Source organism: Bos mutus, chromosome 3 (genome assembly GCF_027580195.1).
Source record: "Bos mutus isolate GX-2022 chromosome 3, NWIPB_WYAK_1.1, whole genome shotgun sequence".
NCBI classification, from domain to species: Eukaryota; Metazoa; Chordata; class Mammalia; order Artiodactyla; family Bovidae; genus Bos; species Bos mutus.
This window is the reverse complement of record NC_091619.1, coordinates 100,493,903-100,517,573: the sequence shown is the minus strand read 5'-3', so window position 1 is coordinate 100,517,573 and position 23,671 is coordinate 100,493,903. Positions and strand designations below refer to the sequence as shown.

The 23,671-nt window shown below is 42.0% G+C and overlaps 2 protein-coding genes across 7 annotated transcripts in view; both read right to left on the bottom strand.

The window, feature by feature from the left end:
* The window catches only part of ZNF684 (zinc finger protein 684), a 33,415-nt gene extending 19,052 nt beyond the window's left edge, over positions 1-14,363 (bottom strand). Inside the window, exons 1-2 of one of the 4 annotated variants that reach the window (XM_070368211.1) lie at positions 14,288-14,363; positions 13,389-13,446 (exon numbers count right to left, since the gene is read on the bottom strand). The gene's annotated coding sequence lies outside the window, so the exon portion shown is untranslated. Of the gene's footprint in view, positions 1-13,388; positions 13,481-14,035; positions 14,093-14,287 lie in introns of those variants that run through there. The other 3 variants (XM_070368214.1, XM_070368212.1, XM_070368217.1) reach the window with 3 other exon arrangements.
* Positions 2,508-14,438, bottom strand: EXO5 (exonuclease 5). 3 transcript variants are annotated; one of them, XM_070368220.1, is made up of 3 exons: positions 14,319-14,438; positions 13,389-13,480; positions 2,508-4,469 (listed from the first exon to the last, which is right to left on the bottom strand). In XM_070368220.1, the coding sequence occupies exon 3, from the start codon at positions 4,442-4,444 to the stop codon at positions 3,332-3,334; it is 1,113 nt and encodes a 370-aa protein (XP_070224321.1). In that variant the 5' UTR covers positions 4,445-4,469; positions 13,389-13,480; positions 14,319-14,438; the 3' UTR covers positions 2,508-3,331. The 3 variants fall into 3 exon arrangements, with proteins under 3 accessions (XP_070224321.1, XP_070224320.1, XP_070224319.1); XM_070368219.1 differs by having other exon boundaries at positions 14,288-14,427; XM_070368218.1 differs by having other exon boundaries at positions 13,389-13,446; positions 14,288-14,362.
* Between the last annotated feature and the right edge of the window lie 9,233 nt (positions 14,439-23,671).

The following is a 23,671-nucleotide window of genomic DNA, read 5'->3' as shown; positions in this document are numbered from 1 at the left end:
CTTTAGCCTCAGTCCTTCCAATGAATATTCAGGACTGATTTCCTTTAGGATTGACTGCTTTGATTTCCTTGCAGTCCAAGGGACTCTCAAGAGTCTTCTCCAACACCACAGTTCAAAAGCATCAACTCTTCAGTGCTCAGCTTTTTCTTTATAATCCAACTCTCACATCCATATGTTACTGGAAAAATCATAGCTTTGACTATACGGACCTTTGTAGGCAAAGTAATGTCTCTGCTTTTTAATATGCTCTCTAGGTTGGTCATAACATTTCTTCCAAGGAGCAAGCGTCTTTTAATTTCATGGCTGCAGTCACCATCTGCAGTGATTTTGGAGCCCAAGAAAATAAAGTCTGTCAGTGTTTCCATTGTTTCCCCATCTATTTGCCATGAAGTGATGGGACTGGATGCCATGATCTTAGTTTTCTGCCATGTTGAGTTCTAAGCCAGCTTTTTCACTCTCCTCTTTCACTTTCATCAAGAGGCTCTTCTTCAGTTCTTTGCTTTCTGCCATAAGGGTAGTGTCATCTGCATATCTGAGGTTATTGATATTTCTCCCAGCAATCTTGATTCCAGCTTGTGCTTCTTCCAGTCCAGCGTTTCTCATGATGTACTCTGCATATAGGCTAAATAAACAGGGTGACAATACACAGCCTTGACGTATTCCTTTTCCTATTTGGAACCAGTCTGTTGTTCCATGTCCAGTTCTAACTGTTGCTTCCTGACCTGCATACAAATTTCTCAAGAGGCAGATCAGGTGGTCTGGTATTCCCATCTCTTTCAGAATTTTCCACAGTTTACTGTGATCCACACAGTCAAAGGCTTTGGCATAGTCAATAAAGCAGAAATAGATGTTTTTCTGGAACTCTCTTGCTTTTTCCATGATCCAGCAGATGTTGGCAGTTTGATCTCTGGTTCCTCTGCCTTTTCTAAAACCAGCTTGAACATCAGGAAGTTCACGGTTCACATATCAATTAGGTATCCAATTAGGCATTTAGTGTTATCAATTTCCCTGAAATATACTGCCTCCCACACATATTTGTATATTTTCAAGTAAATATAAGTAATTTCTCTTTTTGTGATATCTTAGAAAATGAAGATCATGGCATCTGGTCCCATCACTTCATGGGAAATAGACGGGGAAACAGTGGAAACAGTGTCACACTTTATTTTTTGGGGCTCCAAAATCACTGCAGATGGTCACTGCAGCCATGAAATTAAAAGATGCTTACTCCTTGGAAGAAAAGTTATGACCAACCTAGATAGCATATTCAAAAGCAGAGACGTTACTTTGCCAACAAAGGTTCGTCTAGTCAAGGCTATGGTTTTTCCTGTGGTCATGTATGGATGTGAGAGTTGGACTGTGAAGAAAGCTGATCGCCGAAGAATTGATGCTTTTGAACTGTGGTGTTGGAGAAGACTCTTGAGAGTCCCTTGGACTGCAAGGAGATCCAACCAGTCCATTCTGAAGGAGATCAGCCCTGGGATTTCTTTGGAAGGAATGATGCTAAAGCTGAAACTCCAGTACTTTGGCCACCTCGTGCGAAGAGTTGACTCATTGGAAAAAACTCTGATGCTGGGAGGGATTGAGGGCAGGAGGAGAAGGGGACGACAGAGGATGAGATGGCTGGATGGCATCACTGACTCGATGGACATGAGTCTGAGTGAACTCCAGGAGTTGGTAATGGACAGGAGGCCTGGCATGCTGCGATTCATGGGGTCGCAAAGAGTCAGACACAACTGAGCGACTGAACTGAACTGAGGGTACTTTAGTGTGTAATTTAGTTTGCACATAATTTTTGATTGTTCAGATATCTGTCATCAAACTCTAACTTAATTCCATTGTGATCAGATAGCATACTTTGTATGACTTTCATCCACATAAATTTATTCAGATTTGTTTTATGGCCTAGAAATAGTCTATTTTGATAAATACTCTATGTTCACCTGAAAAAACAAGCATCTACAGAAGATTTTTTATGTCTAATCACATACACCCAACACATGTATTTGATTTATATTTAAATGTATGATTTAAATATATTTAAATATATGATTTTTGACACATCCACAAAGTACCTTGAAGAACCTTATCCAACTTCCTATTGATGGTTGTTTTGAGATTCAGAATTAACAGGTATGCATGTAAGACCAATATTTACTTTCTACTTTATACATTATTATAGTGTTTGTAGTAGGAAAAGATAGGAAATAGCTTAAGTATATATAAATAGAGGTCTAGTTAGATAAACAGTATATCTTTACAATGGAACCCTTTGCAGCAACTAAAAGGAAGGAGGTGAACTATAAATACTAATATGAAACAACTCTAAAGTACATTGATAAGTAAAAGAAACAAGGTGTGTTGAAGTTGAAAAATATTGTATATCTTAAGTGAGATACCAAAAGCACTAATGAAACATTCCAACTGGTCTTCAGCAATATTTTGTTCATCAAAAGACACCATGACAGAATAAAAAGGCAAGCCACAGACTGGAAAAAGATACTCCCAATAAAGATATTCAATGAATGTTGTGTTTATTGGAGACATTATTAAAGAACAGCAGAAGTGAAGTTCAGTGGAATTAGAGCTACTGAGGCTGGGATAACAATTCTTAGCTTATTCGTGGTCCACATTCACAGATTCTGCTTATGAGGCTTAATCAGTATTCCTGGATACTGACCTGGAATTCAATACACCTCATTTTTCACTTCATCCATACCTCCAGGACTTAGACCCTCCCCTTGTTCCCAAGTCAACAGAACCATCTGCATTTTTTGCTTCCACATGTGAGGATCTGACAACCTGGTGGACTGTGACACCACTGTAATATTTCCAGTTTCAGATCCATCTGAGATAAATCATTCTGCACCATGTTAGCTTTTACCATGTCAGCTCCTCCTCTGGAATACTACTTTGCTCTCATTTACTTTTAAAAGCTATTGACACAGTAGAATATTATTCAGTCTTAAAAAGGAAATTCTGGCACATGCTACAGCACCTTGTAGAAATCTTGATTGAGAAAAACATAGGGAAGAGACTTAAATGGAAGAATCTTAAGAAAACAATGATTGTGCTCCAGCCATGATAAGCATTTGTCTTTTTGGCAACCTGTGGCAAAATTCTAGGGATAGTATAATCCCAGATCTCTCCCACTCAGCCATGAGCCAGGGTCTTGGATTTGTGAGGTTAGAGGCTGAGGAAATATGAAAAGAACCAAAATAAGAACACTGTCCAAGAAATTCAAGCTTGGTTGAAGAGACTGGTCCTCTTTAACTCTGCTGAGTACATTAGATGCAGGAAACATCCAAGTTCTTGAAGGCACATCTTCTGTTCATTTGGCCTTTTTGACTTGTGGCTCTAGCGTGGCACTGATCAACCCACCGCTCTTCTTCCACTCACAGATATCTGCATAGTTGCACATCCGGCATTTCCAGGCCTCCTCCACATCAACCCCTTGAGGCTCTCGGTGGCCCATCCAGTAGGTCATATAATGCTGTACTTTGCTTCTCACCTCCTTCTCTGCAAAGGCCACCATCTCTGTACCTAGCACAGTGGCAGTCCCTTGGTGGACATACTCAATTTTCAGGCTATCAATAAGTGGGAGGTCAGACAGTGTTAGAGACAAGAAGACCAGTTCTATGAGGTCACCCAAGGACTTCACAGAGTAGCCTCCCTGCTGGGCATGCCTCAGCACTGAAGGTCCCAGTGGCTTTTCTGGATCCAGTTTTGTGTGGTGGATTAAGCTAGCAGCAGTCACTTTCCCCTGTACCATGGCATCAAAGATATATTTGTACAGGCTGACTTGAAAATAGTCTTTTTTTTTCTGAGCATCTGAAGGGAGCACAGGGTTCCCACGGGTCTTGAGTTCAGTCAGTTCCAGTTCCCCGCTGGCTGTATAGTGCAGTTCATCAATCACACCAACAAGAAGCACACCCTCCACTTCTGCAAACACTGGAAACTCTCTGATGCGCCCTTCTGACTGCAGGGTAGGAATCATTGATAATATGTTCAGAAACTTAACTGCCCAAGCATCTTCTTTACTGGTGATGGGGATACTCACAAGATCATGAACTTCTAGTTCTCTAGCTAGATGGATGCTGGCACCAGTATCCAAAATCGCTGATTTCTCAGGTGTCAAGAAACCAGAAAACTCCTTTCCATATACCATTTGCTGTTCACACCAGTTCTGAGTAGACAGGTCAGTGACATACAAATATTTCAGATGAAATCGCTCCATAGGTGATGAGACATCCAATCTTCTTTTCCATTTTGGTGACCTTATGAGCTTGTCATCCTTCCCAGGTAATTCATAAGAAGGACCAGGCTTGCTAGCTGAAGCACTTGACTCTTGTGTATCCTCCAGGTCCAAAAGTTCTGAGTCACTCAAGTCTGAGAATCCAGAAGCCTCTTCTGACACCGTCTCCTCTTCCTCAGTCTCTGCCATGGCACAGCTCTGGATTGGGCAAAGGCTGTACACATCATATTAAAGAAATGCATTATCCAAATGGAAAATTTCTCAAAAGCACTTTTGAATTCCAATGAGAAAAAGATTCACAACTAATTATTTATATATAGTCTTTAAAGATGCTTATTAATTTATGAACAATTAATAATGCTATAGAGTTGTAGCACACATGCAGTTTACAATAAGGCTCACTGTATCATCCATATGTGAATACTTGGCAAATATTTTTTAAGTGCAAAATAGTTTTATTCCTAAATCTGGCACTAACATATTATGTGACTTTAAGCAAATCACTTTCCTCATCCTCAATTTCTCCATTTAAAAGGAGATTTAAGGTTTGTCCTTTTTCCTTCAAAGCTCTCCTGGGGCTTCCCTGGTGGCTCAGTAGTAAAGAATCTGCCTGCCAATGCAGGAGACATGGGTTTGATCCCTGGTCCAGGAAGATCCCACATCCTCAGGAGCAACTAAGCCTATGTGTCACAACTATTGAGCCTGTACTCTAGAGCCCAGGAGCTGTAACTACTGAAGCCTGCGTACCCTAGGGCCCATGTTCCACAGCAAGAGAAGTCACTGCAAAGGGAAGTCCATGCACCGTGACTAGAGGGTGGCCCCTGCCGGCTGCAACTAGAGAAAAGCCTGCACAACAAAAAGAACCAGCACAGCCAAATATAAATTAAAAAAAAAAAAAAAAAAAAATATATATATATATATATATATATATATATATAACTCTTTACTGCCTTGGGATATTATTTCATTATTTTAAGTAAATACAGAACACTGTAAATGTTGTACAATGTCTGCCAGTTTATCATGGACTGCTTCTACAATTCCTCTAAATACAAAGTCCTTAGCTAGGAAAACAAATCTCAATACCAAAGTGTTCCATGAGGAAAATCAGCTCTACAATGACTGTTTCAGGAACACGGTGTGGCAAAATTTAAAAACTAACTACAGATAAATGCAAATAGACCTACCCATATACAAAGTAACAGCATACAGTAGTAGAGGATATTCACAGCAATATGCAGAAATCAGTTGTTTTTTCTATTTGAGATATATTAATACTTTACCTTTACTGCCTTTATAAATTCCTCCTAACATTATAGAAATTGATGTTTCTTGCTAAGTTTTATTTTCTCTCCCCACAAGAAATTAGCTTATGATGGAAAACATCTGTCAGTGAACACTCTTAAAATATTACTGTATGAGCATGCTTGCTAAATCACTTCAGTCATGTCCGACTTTTTTCGACCCTATGGACTGTAGCCCACCAGGCTCCTCTGTCCATAGGATCCTCCAGGCAAGAATACTGGAGTGGGTTGCCAAGCTCTCCACCAGGGGATCTCCCTGACCCAGGAACTGAAACCAGTTTGTTATATCTCCTGCATTAGCAGGTGGATTCTTTACCACTAGCACCACCTGGGAAGCCAACAAATATTACTGGATTTTGCTACAAATAATAGTGGATATTGGGAATTCCCTAGCGGTCCAGTGGATTGGGCTCCATGCTTCTACTGCAGGGGGCACAGGTTCGGTTCCTAGTTGGAGAACTAAGATCCCACATGCTGCACTGCACAGCCAAATGTGCTAGACACTGAACCAAGTGCTTCACATTTAATATCTCACTACTTTACTACAGGACAAGTACTCCCTCTCTTTACAACAAGCAATTTCTCAAACGCAGGAGATAGAAAGAATAGAACAATGAACACAATCTAGTTAGCAACTGTTGATATGTTGCTGTATTTGCTTCTTTCAGGTGCTTTTTGTTTTCAGTTTAACTATTTTAATATAAATTACAGGCAGCATAATACTTCAAATATAAATGCTTCAGCATACATTTCCAAAGAAGACTTTTACATTAACTACAATATTATCACACCTAATAAAATAATTCCCTAATACTCTAGTCCATATTCAAATTTCCCCAAGTGCCCTAAAAACATCTTGACATTGTCCAGATTCCAGGCCTGCCCACAAGCATAGTAAGTCAGGCAGCACTTTAGATAAGAAAGGGAGTGGGTTTTGGAATTCTTGAGCCCCTGGAGGTCTGGCCAACTGCTCAGGGTATAATGAAATTCTGTGACTCAAGATAAACAGTATTGTGAAAAGAGTAAAGTAAAACCAGAACTGCATTCGTTCTTGAAAACTGATAATATATCTGTTTGTGGCCTGGATTTTTAAGTGGGACCTCCCAAAACTGCAGTTTGAAGTCTCACCTGTGGAGTGGACGCCCTACCTGGGACCTTCTCCCACCTGGGACTCCAGGCTGCTATATAAGGAGGGACTTTGCAGTGCTGTTTATATCTGGATGTTGGCCAGCCCAACTTGGTGATGTATGTCCTGTTACTTTTCTCTATTGTTTCTTTTTTTTGTTTGTTTGTTTCTTTTCTTTTAATGGCTGTATATTGAAATTAAGTCAGATAATCTCCTATAAAAAATTGAATTGTGAGTAACACGTGGTTTCTTTTGTTAATGAATCCTTCAAACCTGAAATGAAAGTAAAACTTAAAGCAAAATATAAACTGGCACTGCAAGCAGGATTCATGAAGCAAAATGCCACAAGAGATTAAGATTAATGAAGTTTTTAATTCCTGGATGGGAAGATTTGCCTTATTGCTCATTAGCTACTGAATGGGGCGTATCCACCGGATTGCGTGAGAACTGAGACCCCAAAATAAGCATGCCAAAACTTTAGAATTTATTGAATGTTTGCAGCTCATGCCAATTGAGAAAGGATAAGAATGTACTACCCTGGGTCAGACAGGCTGGATCTACCTCTCTGCCTATTGTAAGGTACATGAAGCCAAATTAAAACTGGCTGAAGAGAAGTCAAAACTGGAGAGAGAATTATGCAATTCGCAAGGACAATTGTCCATGTTACAATGTCAAAGATTTATTTTAGCTGATCAAGTCCATTTTCCAGTTGGTAGCCGAAAAAGTCGCTATAAAGGTTGCAGAAACTATGAGCCATGCTGTGTAGGGTCACCCAAGATGGACTGGTCACAGAGAGTTCTGACAAAACATGATCCACTGGAGAAGGGAAGGCAAACCAGGTCAGTATTCTCGCCTTGAGAATCCCATGGACAGTATGAAAAGGCACAAAAATATGACTCTGAAAGATGAACTCCCCAGGTTGGTAGATGCCCAATATGCTACTGGAGATCAGTGGAGAAATAACTCCAGAAAGAATGAAGAGACAGAGCCAAAGCAAAAACAACACCCAGCTGTGGATGTGACTGGTGATAGAAGTAAAGTCTGATGCTGTAAAGAACAATATTTTATAGGAACCTGGAATGTCAGGTCCATGAATCAAGGTAAATTGGAAGTGGTCAAACAGGAGATGGCAAGAGTGAACATCAACATTTTAGGAATCAGTAAACTAAAATGGACTGGAATGGGCAAATTTAATTCAGATGACCATTATATCTACTACTGTGGACAAGAATCCCTTAGAAGATATGGAGTAGCCTTCATAGTCAACAGAAGAGTCCGAAATGCAGTACTTGGGTGCAATCTCAAAAATGGCAGAATGATCTGTGTTCATTTCCAAGGCAAACCATTCAATATCACGGTAATCCAAGTCTATGCTCCAACCACTAATGCCAAAGAAACTGAAGTTGAATGGTTTCTATGAAGACCTATAAGACCATCTAGAACTAAAACAAAAAAAGATGTCCTTTTTATCATAGGGGACTGGAATGCAAAAGTAGGAAGTCAAGAGATACCTGGAGTAACAGGCAAGTTTGGCCTTGGAGTAAAAAATGAAGCAGGGCAAAGGCTAAAAGAGTTTTACCAAGAGAATGCACTGGTCATACCAAAAACCCTCTTCAACAACACAAGAGAAGACTCTACACATGGATATCACCAGATGGTTAATACCGAAATCAGATTGATTACATTCTTTACAGCTGAAGATGGAGAAGCTCTATAAAGTCAATAAAAACAAGACTGGGAGCTGACTGTGGCTCAGATCATGAACTCCTTATTGCCAAATTCAGACTTAAATTGAACAAAGTAGGGAAAACCACTAGACTATTTAGGTATGACCTAAATCAAACTCCTTATGATAATAAGCGGAAGTGACAAATAGATTCAAGGGATTAGATCTGATAGATAGAGTGCCTAAAGAACTATTGATGGAGGTTTGTGACATTGTACACAAGGCAGTGATCAAGACCATCACCAAGAAAAAGAAATGCAAAAAGGCAAAATGGTTGTCTGAGGAGGCCTTACAAATAGCTGAGAGAAGAAGAGAAGCAAAAGGCAAAGGAGAAAAGGAAAAATATACCCATTTGAATGCAGAGTTCCAAAGAATAGCGAGGTGAGATAAGAAAGCCTTTCTCAGTGATCAATGCAAAGAAATAGAGGAAAACAATAGAATGGGAAAGACTAGAGAGCTCTCAAGAAAATCAGAAATACCAAGGGAACATTTCATGCAAAGATGGGCACAATAAAGGACAGAAATGGTATGGACCTAAACAGAAGCAAAAGATATTAAGAAGAGATGGCAAGAATACACAGAAGAACTGTACAAAAAAGATCTTCATGACCCAGATGACCACGATGGTGTGATTACTCACCTAGAGTCAGACATCCTGGAATGCAAAGTCAAGTGGCCTTAGGAAGCATCACTACGAACAAAGCTAGTGGAGGTGATGGAATTCCAGTTGAGCTATTTCAAATCCTAAAAGATGATGCTCTGAAAGTGCTGCACTCAATATGCCAACAAATTTGGAAAACTCAGCAGTAGCCACAGGACTGGAAAAGGTCAGTTTTCATTCCAATCCCAAAGAAAGGCAATGCTAAAGAATGTTCAAACTACTGTACAAATGCACTCATCTCACACGCTAGCAAAGTAATGCTCAAAATTCTCTAAGCTAAGCTTCAATAGTACATGAACTGATAACTTCCAGATGTTCAAGCTGGATTTAGAAAAGTCAGCGGAACCAGAGATCAAATTGCCAACATCTGCTGGATCATCAAAAAAGCAAGAGAGTTCCAGAAAAAAAACATCCACTTCTGCTTCATTGACTATGCCAAAGCCTTTGACTGTGTGGATCACAACAAACTGTGGAAAATTCTTCAAGAGATGAGAATACCAGACCACCTTACCTGCCTCCTGAGAAATCTGTATGCAGGTCAAGAAGCAACAGTTAGAACTGGACATGGAACAAGAGACTGGCTCCAAATTGGGAAAGGAGTATGTCAAGGCTGTATATTGCCACTCTGCTGATTTAACCTATAAGCAGAGTACATTATGCGAAATGCTGGGTTGGATGAAGCACAAGCTGGAATCAAGATTGACAGGAAATATCAACAACCTCAGATATGCAGATGATACCATCATAGTGGCAGAAAGTGAAGAGGAACTAAAGAGCCTCTTGATGAAAGTGAAAGAAGAGAGTGAAAAAGGTGGCTTAAAACTTAACATTAAAAAAATTAAGATTATGGAATCCAGTCCCATCATTTCATGGCAAATAGATGGGGAAACTGGAAACACTGACAGATTTTATTTTTTAGGGCTCCAAAGTCACTACAGATGGTGACTGCAGCCATGTAATTAAAAGACACTCGCTCCTTAGAAGAAAAGCTATAACCAACCTGCTGCTACTGCTGCTAAGTCGCTTCAGTTGTGTCTGACTCTGTGGGACCCCATAGACAGCAGCCCACCAGGCTCTGCTGTCCCTGGGATTCTCCAGGCAAGAACACTGGAGTGGGTTGCCATTGCCTTCTCCATTGTGTGAAAGTGAAAAGTGAAAGTGAAGTTCCTCAGTCGCGTCCGACTCATAGCGACCCCATGGACTGCAGCCCATCAGGCTCCTCCATCCATGGGATTTTCCAGGCAAGAGTACTGGAGTGGCTTGCCATTGCCTTCTCCGATGACCAACCTAGATGGCATATTAAGAAGCAGAGACGTTACTTTGCCTACAAAGGTCCATATAGTCAAAGCTACGGTTTTTCCAGTAGTCATGTATGGATATGAGAGTTGGACCACAAATAAAGCTGAGCGCCGAAGAATTGATGCTTTTGAACTGTGGTGTTGGAGAAAACTCTTGAAAGTCCCTTGGACTACAAGGAGATCAAAGCAGTCAATCCTAAAGGAAATCAGTCCTGAATATTAATTGGAAGGACTGAGGCTGAAGCTGAAACTCCAAAATTTTGGCCACCTGATGTGAAGAACTGACTCATTGGAAAAGACCCTGACTATAGGAAAGATTGAAGACAGGAGTAGAAGGAGACAACAGAGGATGAGATGGTTGGATGGCATCACTGACTTGATGGACATGAGTTTGAGCAAGCTTTGGGAGTTGGAGATGGACAGGGAAGCCTGGCGTGCTGCCAGTCCATGGGGTCACAAGAGTCTGACACAACTGAGAGACTGAACAACAACATGCTCTTTCAATCTAAACAACCCTGAGGCTGACAGGGAAATTAAAATGGAGAAAGTCTTGTTCAGGCTTCAGGAGCAGGAGGGCAGGCCCCTGACCTGGCTTCTGACCTGCATGGACACTGCCCAGATTCAGTGCCTGCCCACAAGCATAGTAAGTCAGGCAGCACTTTAGATAAGAAAGGGAGTAGGTCTTAGAATTCTTGAGCCCCTGGAGGTCTGGCCAACAGCTCAGGGTATAATGAAATCCTATGACTCACAAGGTAAAACAAACAGCATTGTAAAAAAAATTAAAGTAAAACCAGAGCTGCATTTTTGCACACAAATATGCGGGAACCCCTGAAACTGCAATGTGAAGTCTCACGGGTGGAGTGGAGGCACTGCCTGGGACCTTTTCCTAATTGGGACTTCAGCTTGCTATTATCGAGGAACTTCCCAGCACTGTTTAAATTTGGATATTGACCAGCCTAATTTGGTGATGTATGTGCTGTTACTTTTCTGTATTGTTTCTATTTCTTTTCTTTAATGATAGTATATTGAAATTAAGTCAAATAATTTTCTATTAAAAAAACCTGAAATTGTGTATAACGAGTTATTTCTTTTGTGAGTAAACCCTTCGAACCTGAAACGAAAATAAGACTTCCGGCAAAACAAACCCTTCATAGGAAAAAAAAAAGTATGATCAGTCCACTAGTATTTGACTTTGGGTGCCCAGGAAAATAACTTGACATAGAATTTAAGCCGATTGAGGTTATAAGCCAAATTTCCTCCTTGCTACTCTAATGAACAATAAAAGAGATGCATTCACCAACTCCCATGGTAAAAGTTTAACAATTGGTACCTTGAAAATGGTACAAATATTAGTTGTCATTGTACTTAACTAACTTTTAAATAGTCTGCTGCTGCTACTGCTGCTAAGTCGCTTCAGTCGTGTCCAACTCTGTGCGACCCCATAGACTGTGGCCCACCAGGCTCCCCCGTTCCTGGGATTCTCCAGGCAAGAACACTGGAGTGGGTTGCCATTTCCTTCTCCAATGCATGAAAGTGAAAAGTGAAAGTGAAGTCGCTCAGTCGTGTCCGACTCTTCACAATCCCATGGTCTGCAGCCTACCAGGCTCCTCCGTCCATGGGCTTTTCCAGGCAAGAGTACTGGAGTGAGGTGCCATTGCCTTCTCCATTAAATAGTCTAAATTCCCCCAAAGAAAGAAGACACAGATAACTGGAAGAAAAGTTATTTGCAATAAACAAAGGCAATACAATGCTCAGACTTCTGGGTATATCCTATTAAGTGATTGCTTTATAGGATACTTCAACAGTAATAAAACACAGGAGCACATTTGCACAAGTGTCTTGAACTATAAGTGGGTCTTAGATAATGATAGTTTCAAAATGAGTAATGTTATTTGGACAGTTAAGTCCCTGAAAGTGGGAGAGAATCTTTACCCTTCATCAAAAAACAAAAGTTAAAAGGCATGACAGTGCACGGTATCCCAAATTGCAGTCTGCATCTTTTTGACAGGAGACGATTTTACATGGTACATAGATCAACACCTTCAGATACATCTTACTACTACTACTACTAAGTCACTTCAGTCGTGTCCAACTCTGTGCGACCCCATAGACGGCAGCCCACCAGGCTCCCCCGTCCCTGGGATTCTCCAGGCAAGAACCCTGGAGTGGGTTGCCATTTCCTTCTCCAATGCATGAAAGTGAAAAGTGAAAGTGAAGTCACTTAGTCGTGTCCGACTCTATCGACCCCATGGACTGCAGCCTACCAGGCTCCTCCGTCCATGGGATTTTCCAGGCAAGAGTACTGGAGTGGGGTGCCATTGTCTTCTCCGCAGATACATCTTAGAATAAATATAAAGCCTTTAAAGCATCTATCAAATGCATAATTTCATATGCAGTGTTTCTCAGTGCAAGTTTGTTTTTTAAAATAAAAGTTAAAAATTAAAAATATGAGAATAACAATAATACAGGTAGTACACAGGTATGGCATAAATAGGTGGTAAGTGAATAAGATGTTTGGGAAACACCAGCATAGTGTCAAGAGTCTGGAGGTCCTATAGCTCTGGATTCTGAATCTGACTAGGTCAATAGTATTTAGTAGTAGGCTACGTCCCTTCCGAGTGCTCTTGGGCAAGTTTTTCATTTTACTGAGGCTACTGACACATCTTTAAAATTAGAGTACTTCTTCCAACACCAGCTTCTCTGGTGCTTTAGCCAGTAAAGAATCTACCTGCAATGCAGGAGACCTGGGTTCGATCCCTGGGTTGGGAAGATTTCTTGGAGAAGGGAATGGCTACCCACTCCAGTATTCTTGCCTGGAGAATTCCAAGGACAGAAGAGCCTGGTGGGCTACAGTCCATGGGGTCACAGAGTTGGATATAATTGAGTGACTAACACTTTACGACAGTACTCAGATGCCCATATGATAGTGTGATGACACACTAGGAAGACATGAGGTAGTGTATCTATTCCCTCTGTCGAATTAAAATAAATTTTAGGAGAGAAAAAACTTCTACTCACCTGGGACTTGGCTGATCTTCCTCCTCACAGGGAAAGGCAGAATGCTGAACTGACAAGTCTGGGGAAGAGAAAGGAACTCTGAAAGACCAGGTCTGAAATTGGAGAATTCAGATTAGCAACCGCCAGACTTGCTGTGGTAAAAGAGCAACTTTTGGTCTTTTCTCACCCGACCAGTTTCTCACACTGTGGTGTTTCCTCCTCTCTGATTCTCACTGCACAGACTGTTGCCCACCCAGATCCTAGGTAATGCTTGCCTCTCTTTACAGGCAAATTCTCCGTAACTTCTTCGTTTTGCCCACACCCTGGATGCAGACACTCGATCCAATCCCTGCTTCCAGCAAGTAAAAGTGTCAACAATAGCGAAGATCTCCCTGCAACTCCAAGGTCAATTTCCTCTTCCAGCCCCAATCTGGGCTCAGAAGCTCAGAAAGAGATCTCAGATTCAGAGGCTTTTCCTCCCTGACGGATTCCTGATGCCTCCGGAACTGCCACTGGCTTTACCACCAATATTCTGACATGGTCGGTACAAGCCCGGACTTGCGGGTCCCAGAAACTTCTGCTTTCAGCGGGGACCTTCCCACCATCCCCAAACCACTGTCTCCCCGGGAGTCTCAAGCATGCCCAAAAGTTTACTGAGCACTCCCTACAAGGTGCTAGAGGAGCGGCGAGAAGGGGACCGCCGGCTTCGGGAAGGGGTCCCAGCCGACAGCAGGGTCTTCCAGGGTGAGAAGGTCCTCAACCCACAGGAACAGACGAGATAAACCGCTACTCCGGAGCCGTTCCCACCCGGAGAAAGCGACAGGGGGACGTCGTAACCGCGGATACAGATCCCAGGGTTCCAAAACGCAGCCCCTCAGCCCGCCACCCGCATTCGCCGGCCTTCTTCTAACCCTCCTAACCTTGGATACGCCTCCGAACCCAGGACTTCACCTGCTCCTCTCGAGCTTCGCAACCGCTCCCGGACTCTTTTCCTTTAGGCTCAAGTACTAGTCAGGTCCTCTTTCTTGAAAGGACGGCTTCTCAGGAAAGCCGCCCGGAGACCACGCCCACAATGCCCAGCCCCTGCCCAAGGACCGCCCCCTCCCAGAGGCCTCTGCGGCGCCGCTTAGTCTTAACCAGCTTGCGACTCAGACTGGCAAGCGGCTAGCTGCGAATCGGGGTGGGGTCCTGGTGCGGTTATGCGTTAGCGCTGAGCCTGCGCTTTGCCACCTTGGATTCTGTATATTGTTCTTTGCATCTCGCACCAGCTTCCCCACCCGAGAGAAAAGCCACAAACTCACTTTTCAAAGATGCTGGCACTCGTCTCATGAATGTATTTCTTTTTTCTATTTGCTTACTTTTTAGCTAACCCTTTTGTTAGGAAATGTAACACAATTATATTCTGAACTAGAAAGGTAAGTATAATAATCATTGAACAGACATGTCATCATGTAGAGCAAAAATAGAAAAGTGTCGGGCGCTTCACAAATACACTCCCTGCCTCCTTCCTAAGAAGACCAGTAGTCTGACTTTTTTTTCTTTTTAATTTTGGTTTTATATTGGAGCACTTTTGATTAACAATGTTGTCCTAGTTTCTTTCAGGTGTGCAGCAAAGTGGCTCATACATATACACGTATATATTTTGGGAGGGGGGCTTCCCTGGTGGCTCAGGGGTAAAAGAACGCGCCTGCCAATGCAAGAGATCCCAGTTCGATCCCTGAGTTGGGAAGATTACCTGGAGAAGGAAATGGCAACCCATTCCAGTATTTTTGCCTGGAAAATCCCATGGTCAAAGGAGACTCGAAGGCCACAATCCACCCGGTCACAAAAGAATTGGACACAACAACTAAACAACAGCAATTATTTTTCAAATTCTTTTCCCATTAGGTTACTACAGAATATTGAGCAGTGTTCCTTGTGCTATACAGTAGGTCCTGGTTGGTTATCTATTTTAAATATAGCGGTATATACATGTCAACCCCAAACTCCCAATGGATCCTTCCCCCCACTACTAGTCTGACTTATATGACAATCATTGTTTTAAAAAACACAGTTTTTATAACATATTTGCAAACTTGATTTGTGACAAAGGTGGCATCACATAGCAATCGAGGAATAAAAGCTGGTCTTTTCAGTGAAGGGTCTGTGACAATAGGGTATCCTTATGGAAAAAAAAATGAGACACTTACCTTATTTCATCACAAATATCAATTCCAGGAGGATTTAAGACCTGGATACATTTTGGACTTCATAATAGGGAAATATTTTTTTTTAAAAATACATGAACACTTACTCAGTTGTGTCCACCTGTTTGTGACCCCATGGACTGTAGCCGACCAGGTTCCTCCGTCCATGGGATTTCTCAGGCAAGAATACTGAAGTAGTATTAAAAAAAATGTTAAATAATAAAGAAAACTACAAAGGACATTTTGGATCTGTTGAAGAAGTTAAATGTGACATATATTAGATAATTATATAACTCAACCAATTACCAACATCCTGAGTGTGATTTTGTGGCTGCATAGGAAAACATCCTTGTTCTTGGAAATGGGAAAGTTGAGGAAAATCTTCTTAATCAAGTGAAATAGGAGTGGGCGTTGCTTATTGAGGCTGGAGGTTTCTGCCTCCTCCCAAATGTAACTTTCCTTCACCAAGATGTAATTCCCAATGTTGTGAAAGACCCTCCTCCACTCTTTCACATATGGACCTAGTATCTTCCAATAGAGTTTGAGGAGGCAGTACTGCTGGGTGGAGTCAAGCAAAAGGGATTGAGAAATGATCACACAGTGGGGAAAACATATGTCCAAGTTAGCTGGATAATGTTCCCCAAAGCTTTCATTCTCAAATTTCTGAAAATATTACCCTTTCCCCAAAAGGCTATCATAAGAAGCCTAGGTTTTTAAGGTCTGTGTGTGTGTGCGTGCTCAGTGGTATCTGACTCTGTGACCCCATGGATTGCAATCTGCAGGGCTCCTCTGTCCAAGGAATTTTCCAGATAAGAATACTGGAGTGGGTTGCCATTTCCTACTCCAGGGGATTGAACCCATGTCTCTTGGGTCTCCTGCATCGGCAGGCAGATTCTTTACCATTTGCCTCGATTTAAGGTCCATCTGTATACAAAAATCATTGATTTAGATCTTCTACCTCCAGGGATGTCTGTAATCTAGGAAATACTATTAGACACAAATCATGTTTCCTCTTTCCGTCTTACCTTCCTTGCTCTTTCAGAGCATAGAATTTGTACCTCTAAACCACACTGATTACATTCTTTCATTTAAATGTTTATAAGAGTGTTCTCTAGAATTCCACTGTCCAACACATTAGCCTCTAGGCACATGGGGCTCTTAAGCATTTGCAATGTAGCTAGACCAAAATGAGATGTGCTGTAACTATAAAACACTGTATTTGTAGATTAAAAAAAAAAAACTAATAATTTTTATTTCAATTACATGTTGAATTATAATATTTGGATATAGTATATCAAATTAAAGATATTTAAAAATTAATTTTATTTACTGCCTTTCATTATATTTGGTTGCTAGAAAATTTTAAATTCCTTATATGATTTGCATTTTTATTTTGACTCACATTACATTGCTCTTGGACAGTGCTCTTCTTGAGCATCAGAATATAAGGGCAGGGAATTTATCTTACTCAAGTCTTTGTTTGTCACAAGTGCTAGAACAATTATTGATATAATTGTTACATGCTTAAGAGAAACCCACTGATGATATTCTGTATTTGAGAATCTCTTCTTCCCTGTGTTAGGATCAGGCTCTCTTCAGCAAAACATCAGTTTCTGGTAATTGAAAACAGCATTGCTTAGTTAGAGAAAGCCAGAAAAGGTAGCCCTAAAGCTAGGAATTTTCCACAGTTTATTGTGATCCACACAGTCAAAGGCTTTGGCATAGTAAATAAAGCAGAAATGGAAAATTCTGAAAGAGATGGGAATACCAGACCACCTGAACTGCCTCTTGCGAAATCTGTATGCAGGTCAAGAAGCAACAGTTAGAATTGGACATGGAACAACAGAGTGGTTCCAAATAGGAAAAGGAGTACATCAAGGCTGTATATTGTCACCCTGCTTATTTAACTTCTATGCAGAGTACATCATGAGAAATGCTGGGCTGAATAAAGCACAAGCTGGAATCAAGATTGCCAGGACAAATATTGATAACCTCAGATATGCAGATGACACTACCCTTATGGCAGGAAGTGAAGAAGAACTAAAGAGCCTCTTGATGAAAGTGAAATAGGAGAGTGAAGAAGTTGGCTTAAAGCTTCAGAAAACTAAGATCATGGCATCTGGTCCCATCACTTCATGGGAAATAGATGGGGAAACAGTGGAAACAGTGTCAGACTTTCTTTTTTTGGGCTCCAAAATCACTGCAGATGGTGACTGCAGCCATGAAATTAAAAGACACTTACTCCTTGGAAGGAAATTTATGACCAACCTAGACAGCATATTAAAAAGCAGAGACATTACTTTGCCAGCAAAGGTCCATGTAGTCAAAGTTACGGTTTTTCCAGTAGTCATGTATGGATGTGAGAGTTGAACTATAAAGAAAGCTGAGCACTGAAGAATTGATGCTTTTGAACTGTGGTGTTGGAGAAGACTCTTGAGAGTCCCTTGGACTGCAAGGAGATCCAACCAGTCCATCCTAAAGGAAATCAGTCCTGGATATTCACTGGAAGGACTGATGTTGAAGCTGAAACTCCAATACTTTGGCCACCTGATGCAAAGAACTGACTCATTTGAAAAGATCCTGATGCTGGAAAAGATTGAAGGTGGGAGGTGAAGGGGACGACAGAAAATGAGATGGTTGGATGGCATCACCGACTCAATGGACATGAGTTTGAGTAAATTCTGGGAGTTGGTGATGGACAGGGAGGCCTGGCATGCTGCAGTCCATGGTGTCGCAAAGAGTCAGACACAACTGAGCGCCCGAACTGAACTGAAAGCTAGGAAGTTAGGGGACCTGTGTTAAGAATGTAAGACTAAGCCATGCTTCTGCTAATACAGGCCGCCTCAGATGTAGGACATTTGAACCCTTGACTCAAATAGGGTTTATTCATTTATCAGTTCGAAAACCCAGGAGCTCTAGCTTCAAGTGAGGCTTGATCCAGGTCTCAATCAGTGTGATCAGAACTGAGTTTTCGCTCTCCAGTTTTTGGATCTGTTTGCTCTGTGTTTCATTTATATGCAATCTTCCTCCTCTTCCTCTGTCAGTAGCTTCCAGGGCCACTTCCAGGTTTTTGTCCCGTGGAAAAAACAGTCCATTCCCTAATATCTCAAATATAAGTCCAGAAATTGTCCAAAAGTTCAGTTTTCATTCCAAGCCCAAAGAAAGGCAATGCCAAAGAATTCTCAAAATACCCCACAATTGCACTCATCTCACACGCTAGTAAAGTAATGCTCAAAATTCTCCAAGCCAGGCTTCAGCAATACATGAACTGTGAACTTCCAGATGTTCAAGCTGGTTTTAGAAAAGGCAGAGGAATCAGAGATCAAATTGCCAACATCCACTGGATCATTGAAAAATCAAGAGAGCTCCAGAAAAACATCAATTTCTGCTTTATTGACTATGCCAAAGCCTTGGACTGTGTGAATCACAATGAACTGTGGAAAATTCTGCAAGAGATGGGAATACCAGACCACCTGACATGCCTCTTGAGAAACCTAAATGCAGGTCAGGAAGCAACAATTAGAACTGGACATGGAACAACAGACTGGTTACAAACAGGAAAAGGAGTACGTCAAGGCTGTATATTGTCACCCTGCTTATTTAACTTCTATGCAGAGTACATCATGAGAAATGCTGGGCTGGAAGAAGCACAAGCTGGAATCAAGATTGCTGGGAGAAATACCAATAACCTCAGGTATGCAGATGACACCACCCTTATGGCAGAAAGTGAAGAGGAACTCAAAAGCCTCTTGATGAAAGTGAAAATGGAGAGTGAAAAAGTGGGCTTAAAGCTCAACATTCAGAAAACGAAGATCATGGCATCCGGTCCCATCACTTCATGGGAAATAGATGGGGAAACAGTGGAAACAGTGTCAGACTTTATTTTTGGGGGCTCCAAAATCACTGCAGATGGTGACTGCAGCCATGAAATTAAAAGATGCTTACTCCTTGGAAGGAAAGTTATGACCAACCTAGATGGCATATTCAAAAACAGAGACATTACTTTGCCAACAAAGGTCCGTCTAGTCAAGGCTATGGTTTTTCCTGTGGTCATGTATGGATGTGAGACTTGGACTGTGAAGAAGGCTGAGCGCCGAAGAATTAATGCTTTTGAACTGTGGTGTTGGAGAAGACTCTTGAAAGTCCCTTGGACTGCAAGGAGATCCAACCAGTCCATTCTGAAGGAGATCAGCCCTGGGATTTCTTTGGAAGGAATGATGCTAAAGCTGAAACTCCAGTACTTTGGCCACCTCATGCAAAGAGCTGACTCATTGGAAAAGACTCTGATGCTGGCCTGGCGTGCTGTGATTCATGGGGTCTCAAAGAGTCGGACACGACTGAGCCACTGAACTGAACTGAACTGAACTCAAACTGGGGCTATATACTTGTCTTAACGAGAGTCACCAAAAACAAAACAGAGACTGAGGCAAGGATTAGATGCTTTTTTTTTTTTTTTAGGTACAAACCCAGGACTTCCCTGGTGGTCTAGTGGTTAAGACTTATGCTTCCAATGCAGGGGGCGTGGTTTCAATCCCTGGTCAGGGAACTAGGTCCCACATGCAGTGTGGCGTGACCAAAACACAAAGCAAATCTGCAAAACCACGGTACCAAAGGTAAGAAAAGAAGGAAATGTAGCCAACAACAGGGTGAAGCAAACTGAAGTGGTACAGCATTGGCTATTGTGTCGTGTTGAGCCATCGTCTTCCACAGTGATTCCGGAGTAATTTTATAAAATTAAAATCCCATCTAGGAAAAAACCCAATAGGATAAGATCTAGATCATTATTAATAAATTCAGTCAAGAACTCAAGTGTTCATCTAAAATTTCATAAATTTGGGGTAGTATTTGCCATGGTCTGTGTGCAGGTTGAAAGAGAATTTCAAGACATGAGGTAGAATGAAAGGAGAAAAGAGTTTATTAGAGCAGGAGATACTATTAGAACAGTGGGGCAGCTCAAGGGAAAGCTGACCCCATTTGCAGGCTAGTAGCCAATTTTTATAGCCTCCAGAGAGAGAAAACTCCTCCTGGAAGGGTGGCCTTAGGCAACTGGTTAGGATGCCATAGGGTGGGTAACAGGGTGGGTATTTTACCTCACAGGGGGCCCGGGAACCGGCCAGTGTAGATCAGGAGGCTTATGGCAACAACTGTTATGCGGCTTGGTTAATTCTGGAAATTTTTGTCCTGTGACCTTGATATAAGGCTCCACACCTGTGACCTTGGTAAAGGGCTCCATAATCCCATCTCTTTTTATTTCTGGGCCAAATATTTGGCCTGCTCATGATGAACTGACTACCTACCCCATCTCAGGTCATGGGGACACAGGTCACTGGGAAAGGGATGATGACCATTCCTAGATTCTTCAGGCTTAACAGAGACATCGTGAGGTCCTGGGTTCCATTGCCTGCTCTCTGACAGGGTGCATTTACAGAGGGAGATGAGAGTCCGCAGAATGACAAGGCAGCTTGTTCAAGCATTGTCTGAGTGTTGGTCAGGTGATATTCTTGTTCTGCTATCATCTGGAGATTTATTTGTTGTATTCTAGAAGAAACAAATTTACCAAGAAGTTTGAAGATACATGGCCTGAAGATTAATAGAAGTAGAAAGGCTGCCAAGCGGCTTAGAAGAGGGGCTAGCCAGAACCAGAACCAGACATTGATCTGTGGTATTAAATGTTTCTCTAGGTATGAGAAGATTCAAGAATTGGACTCATGAAAATCTTTACCTTAAAGTATGAAAGCACCTCCCATACAGGGACTCTTGGGGATTTCCCTCCACCACTTGCTTGTTGCTTTCTCCTCAAACCCTCTGCAAACAGGCAAATGGCTATGAAAGCAATTGAGGAACTCTGGTTAGGGTTACCCTCTGGCATGTTCCAAAGGCCCTGTAGCCCACTGCACCCCAGTAGCTGTCACCCAAGTGGGTGAGGGCTCTCCTCTCCTCTTTCTTCCTTAGGCTGAGGATTAGGCCAATTGATCATGTGCTGGCATGGGTCAGGCACTTAAAAGACATCACTGCACCTGCTGCTGGAAGACTCCTGTGACAGGATAAGGTGGTCATGGAATGGACCAGGCTACAGGGCATCCACCCTCAGCAAGACAACTTCCATGCACCATGAGGCATATATTGGTTCAAGCAAAACACTAAGCCCACTTCCTTGGCCACCACCTTCCCGGTAGGACTAAAAGACAGATTCCTCAGCCTGTCTTCCCTGTTATTTTCACTTCTCTTTCAGTCCAGATTGATTTACAGGAGCCTAGGTATTGCCTCTGAACCATCCCAAGTGTGCCTTCCATGTTTCAGGAAATCGCCAATTGGAGAGTTATCCATTGGTCCTGGGAATCTCTCTCTTTTCTGTCTGTCCGTGCCTAAGTCACACGGTTGGTGCCTTAGCCTCATGGTTTACACTTAGGGGTCACCTCTCACTGTTGGATGCAACTGTTGGGATGGTCAGCCATTTTGTGCCACTAGTTGAATGGAGGGCTCACTGGGACAAAAGGGATGACTTTGAGTCAACTAGTGACTCTCAGTATCCCCATTCTACAGCATATAGGCTAAAAATGGGTACTAGTACATCCAGGCGGAGAAGGCAATAGCACCCCCACTCCAGTACTTTTGCCTGGAAAATCCCAAGGATGGAGGAGCCTGGTGGGCTGCAGTCCATGGGGTTGCTGAGAGTGGGGCATGACTTCACTTTCACTTTTCACTTTCATGCATTGGAGAAGGAAATGGCAGCCCACTCCAGTGTTCTTGCTTGGAGAATCCCAGGGACGGGGGAGCCTGGTGGGCTGCCGTCTGTGGGGTCGCACAGAGTCGGACACGACTGAAGCGACGCAGCAGCAGCAGCAGCAGCAGCACATCCAGGAGCCTCCCTCAGGCTCACCTTTGGCTACATTCTCAGGAACTGGAAAAATTTGAAAATCTAGACTGACCTCAATAAAAATTGGAGGACCAAGAAAACTGATCTCTTAATGGCACACTAAATTATACCTCCATCCTCCAACTTGATCTCTTTTGCCGAAAGCAGGGAAAAAGGACCCACTCAGAAGTCCCTTATGTTCAAATCTTTATGACCCTTAATCAGAACTTTGTTCTGGGTACACATGCCACATGTCTTTCTGTTGCCGCCTTATCCCCATGCCCACCCTCCATCCCCATCCCTTTGTCTCCCTCTCCATCGGATCTCCCAGATGACCCCAACTTAACTTTTCCTGTCCACATTTGATCTTTATCGTTGCAGACAAGGAAGGGATTTTGAAGTTCCCTTTGGTCCAGGACTTTCTCCTAGCCTGAGGGATCAAAAAACTCTAACATTCTAAAGAATCCCTTTCTAACTTCTCTCATCTCTGGGGGTGAGGGTGTTGGGGGGAACCAAGATTTCCATACTCCTTCAAGTTCCCTTACTCCTCCAGATTCTTCTGATCAAACTAAGACCCCACCTCCCCAGAGGGACAATCCTTGCTAGGACAACATTTTATCAGTCAGTCTGCCCCTGTTAACAGAGCTGATCTGAGCACTCTAATTTAAATTTTAGCTATTAGACCATGATCACAGAAGGGAAAAAAACAATATGACCAGGATATTCTTTAGATTCCAGAGAAAACTGGTTAAAGTGAAATCTTTCTGAAATTATAAAACCAGTTTTCCTAGCATGTACAATTAGAAAAATCCAGGTTGTTAAACAGAAATATGCCTAGGAAAAGCCTGAAGTTAACTCTTATCATGTCCTTGAGATACACAGCCCACATTTTCTGAGACTTCAGCCTTTGGTAAATTGGTAGAACTTCAAGTCAAGGGAAAAAAGGAACAAAGAGACATTTTAAATCTCAAGTGAAAAACTATGATATCAGATCTCTGTCTCTCTGGATTTACGTCTCAGTGTATGTCTTAGTCTTTGGATAATATTGCTGAGGTTAATTTGTAAATGAGCTCTAATTTAATTGGCCTAAAGTAAGTACCTATAAATCAAACAATTCTAAATACAAGAGAAATTAAGCTAAAGGTTTCCAGGTTCATGTGAATGGGGAATAGTCAATATTAAATTAATACCTGGTATTTAATGTTTGTTGATCTAATTAATATAGACATATCTTAAGAATAATCAACATTAAGCATAATACT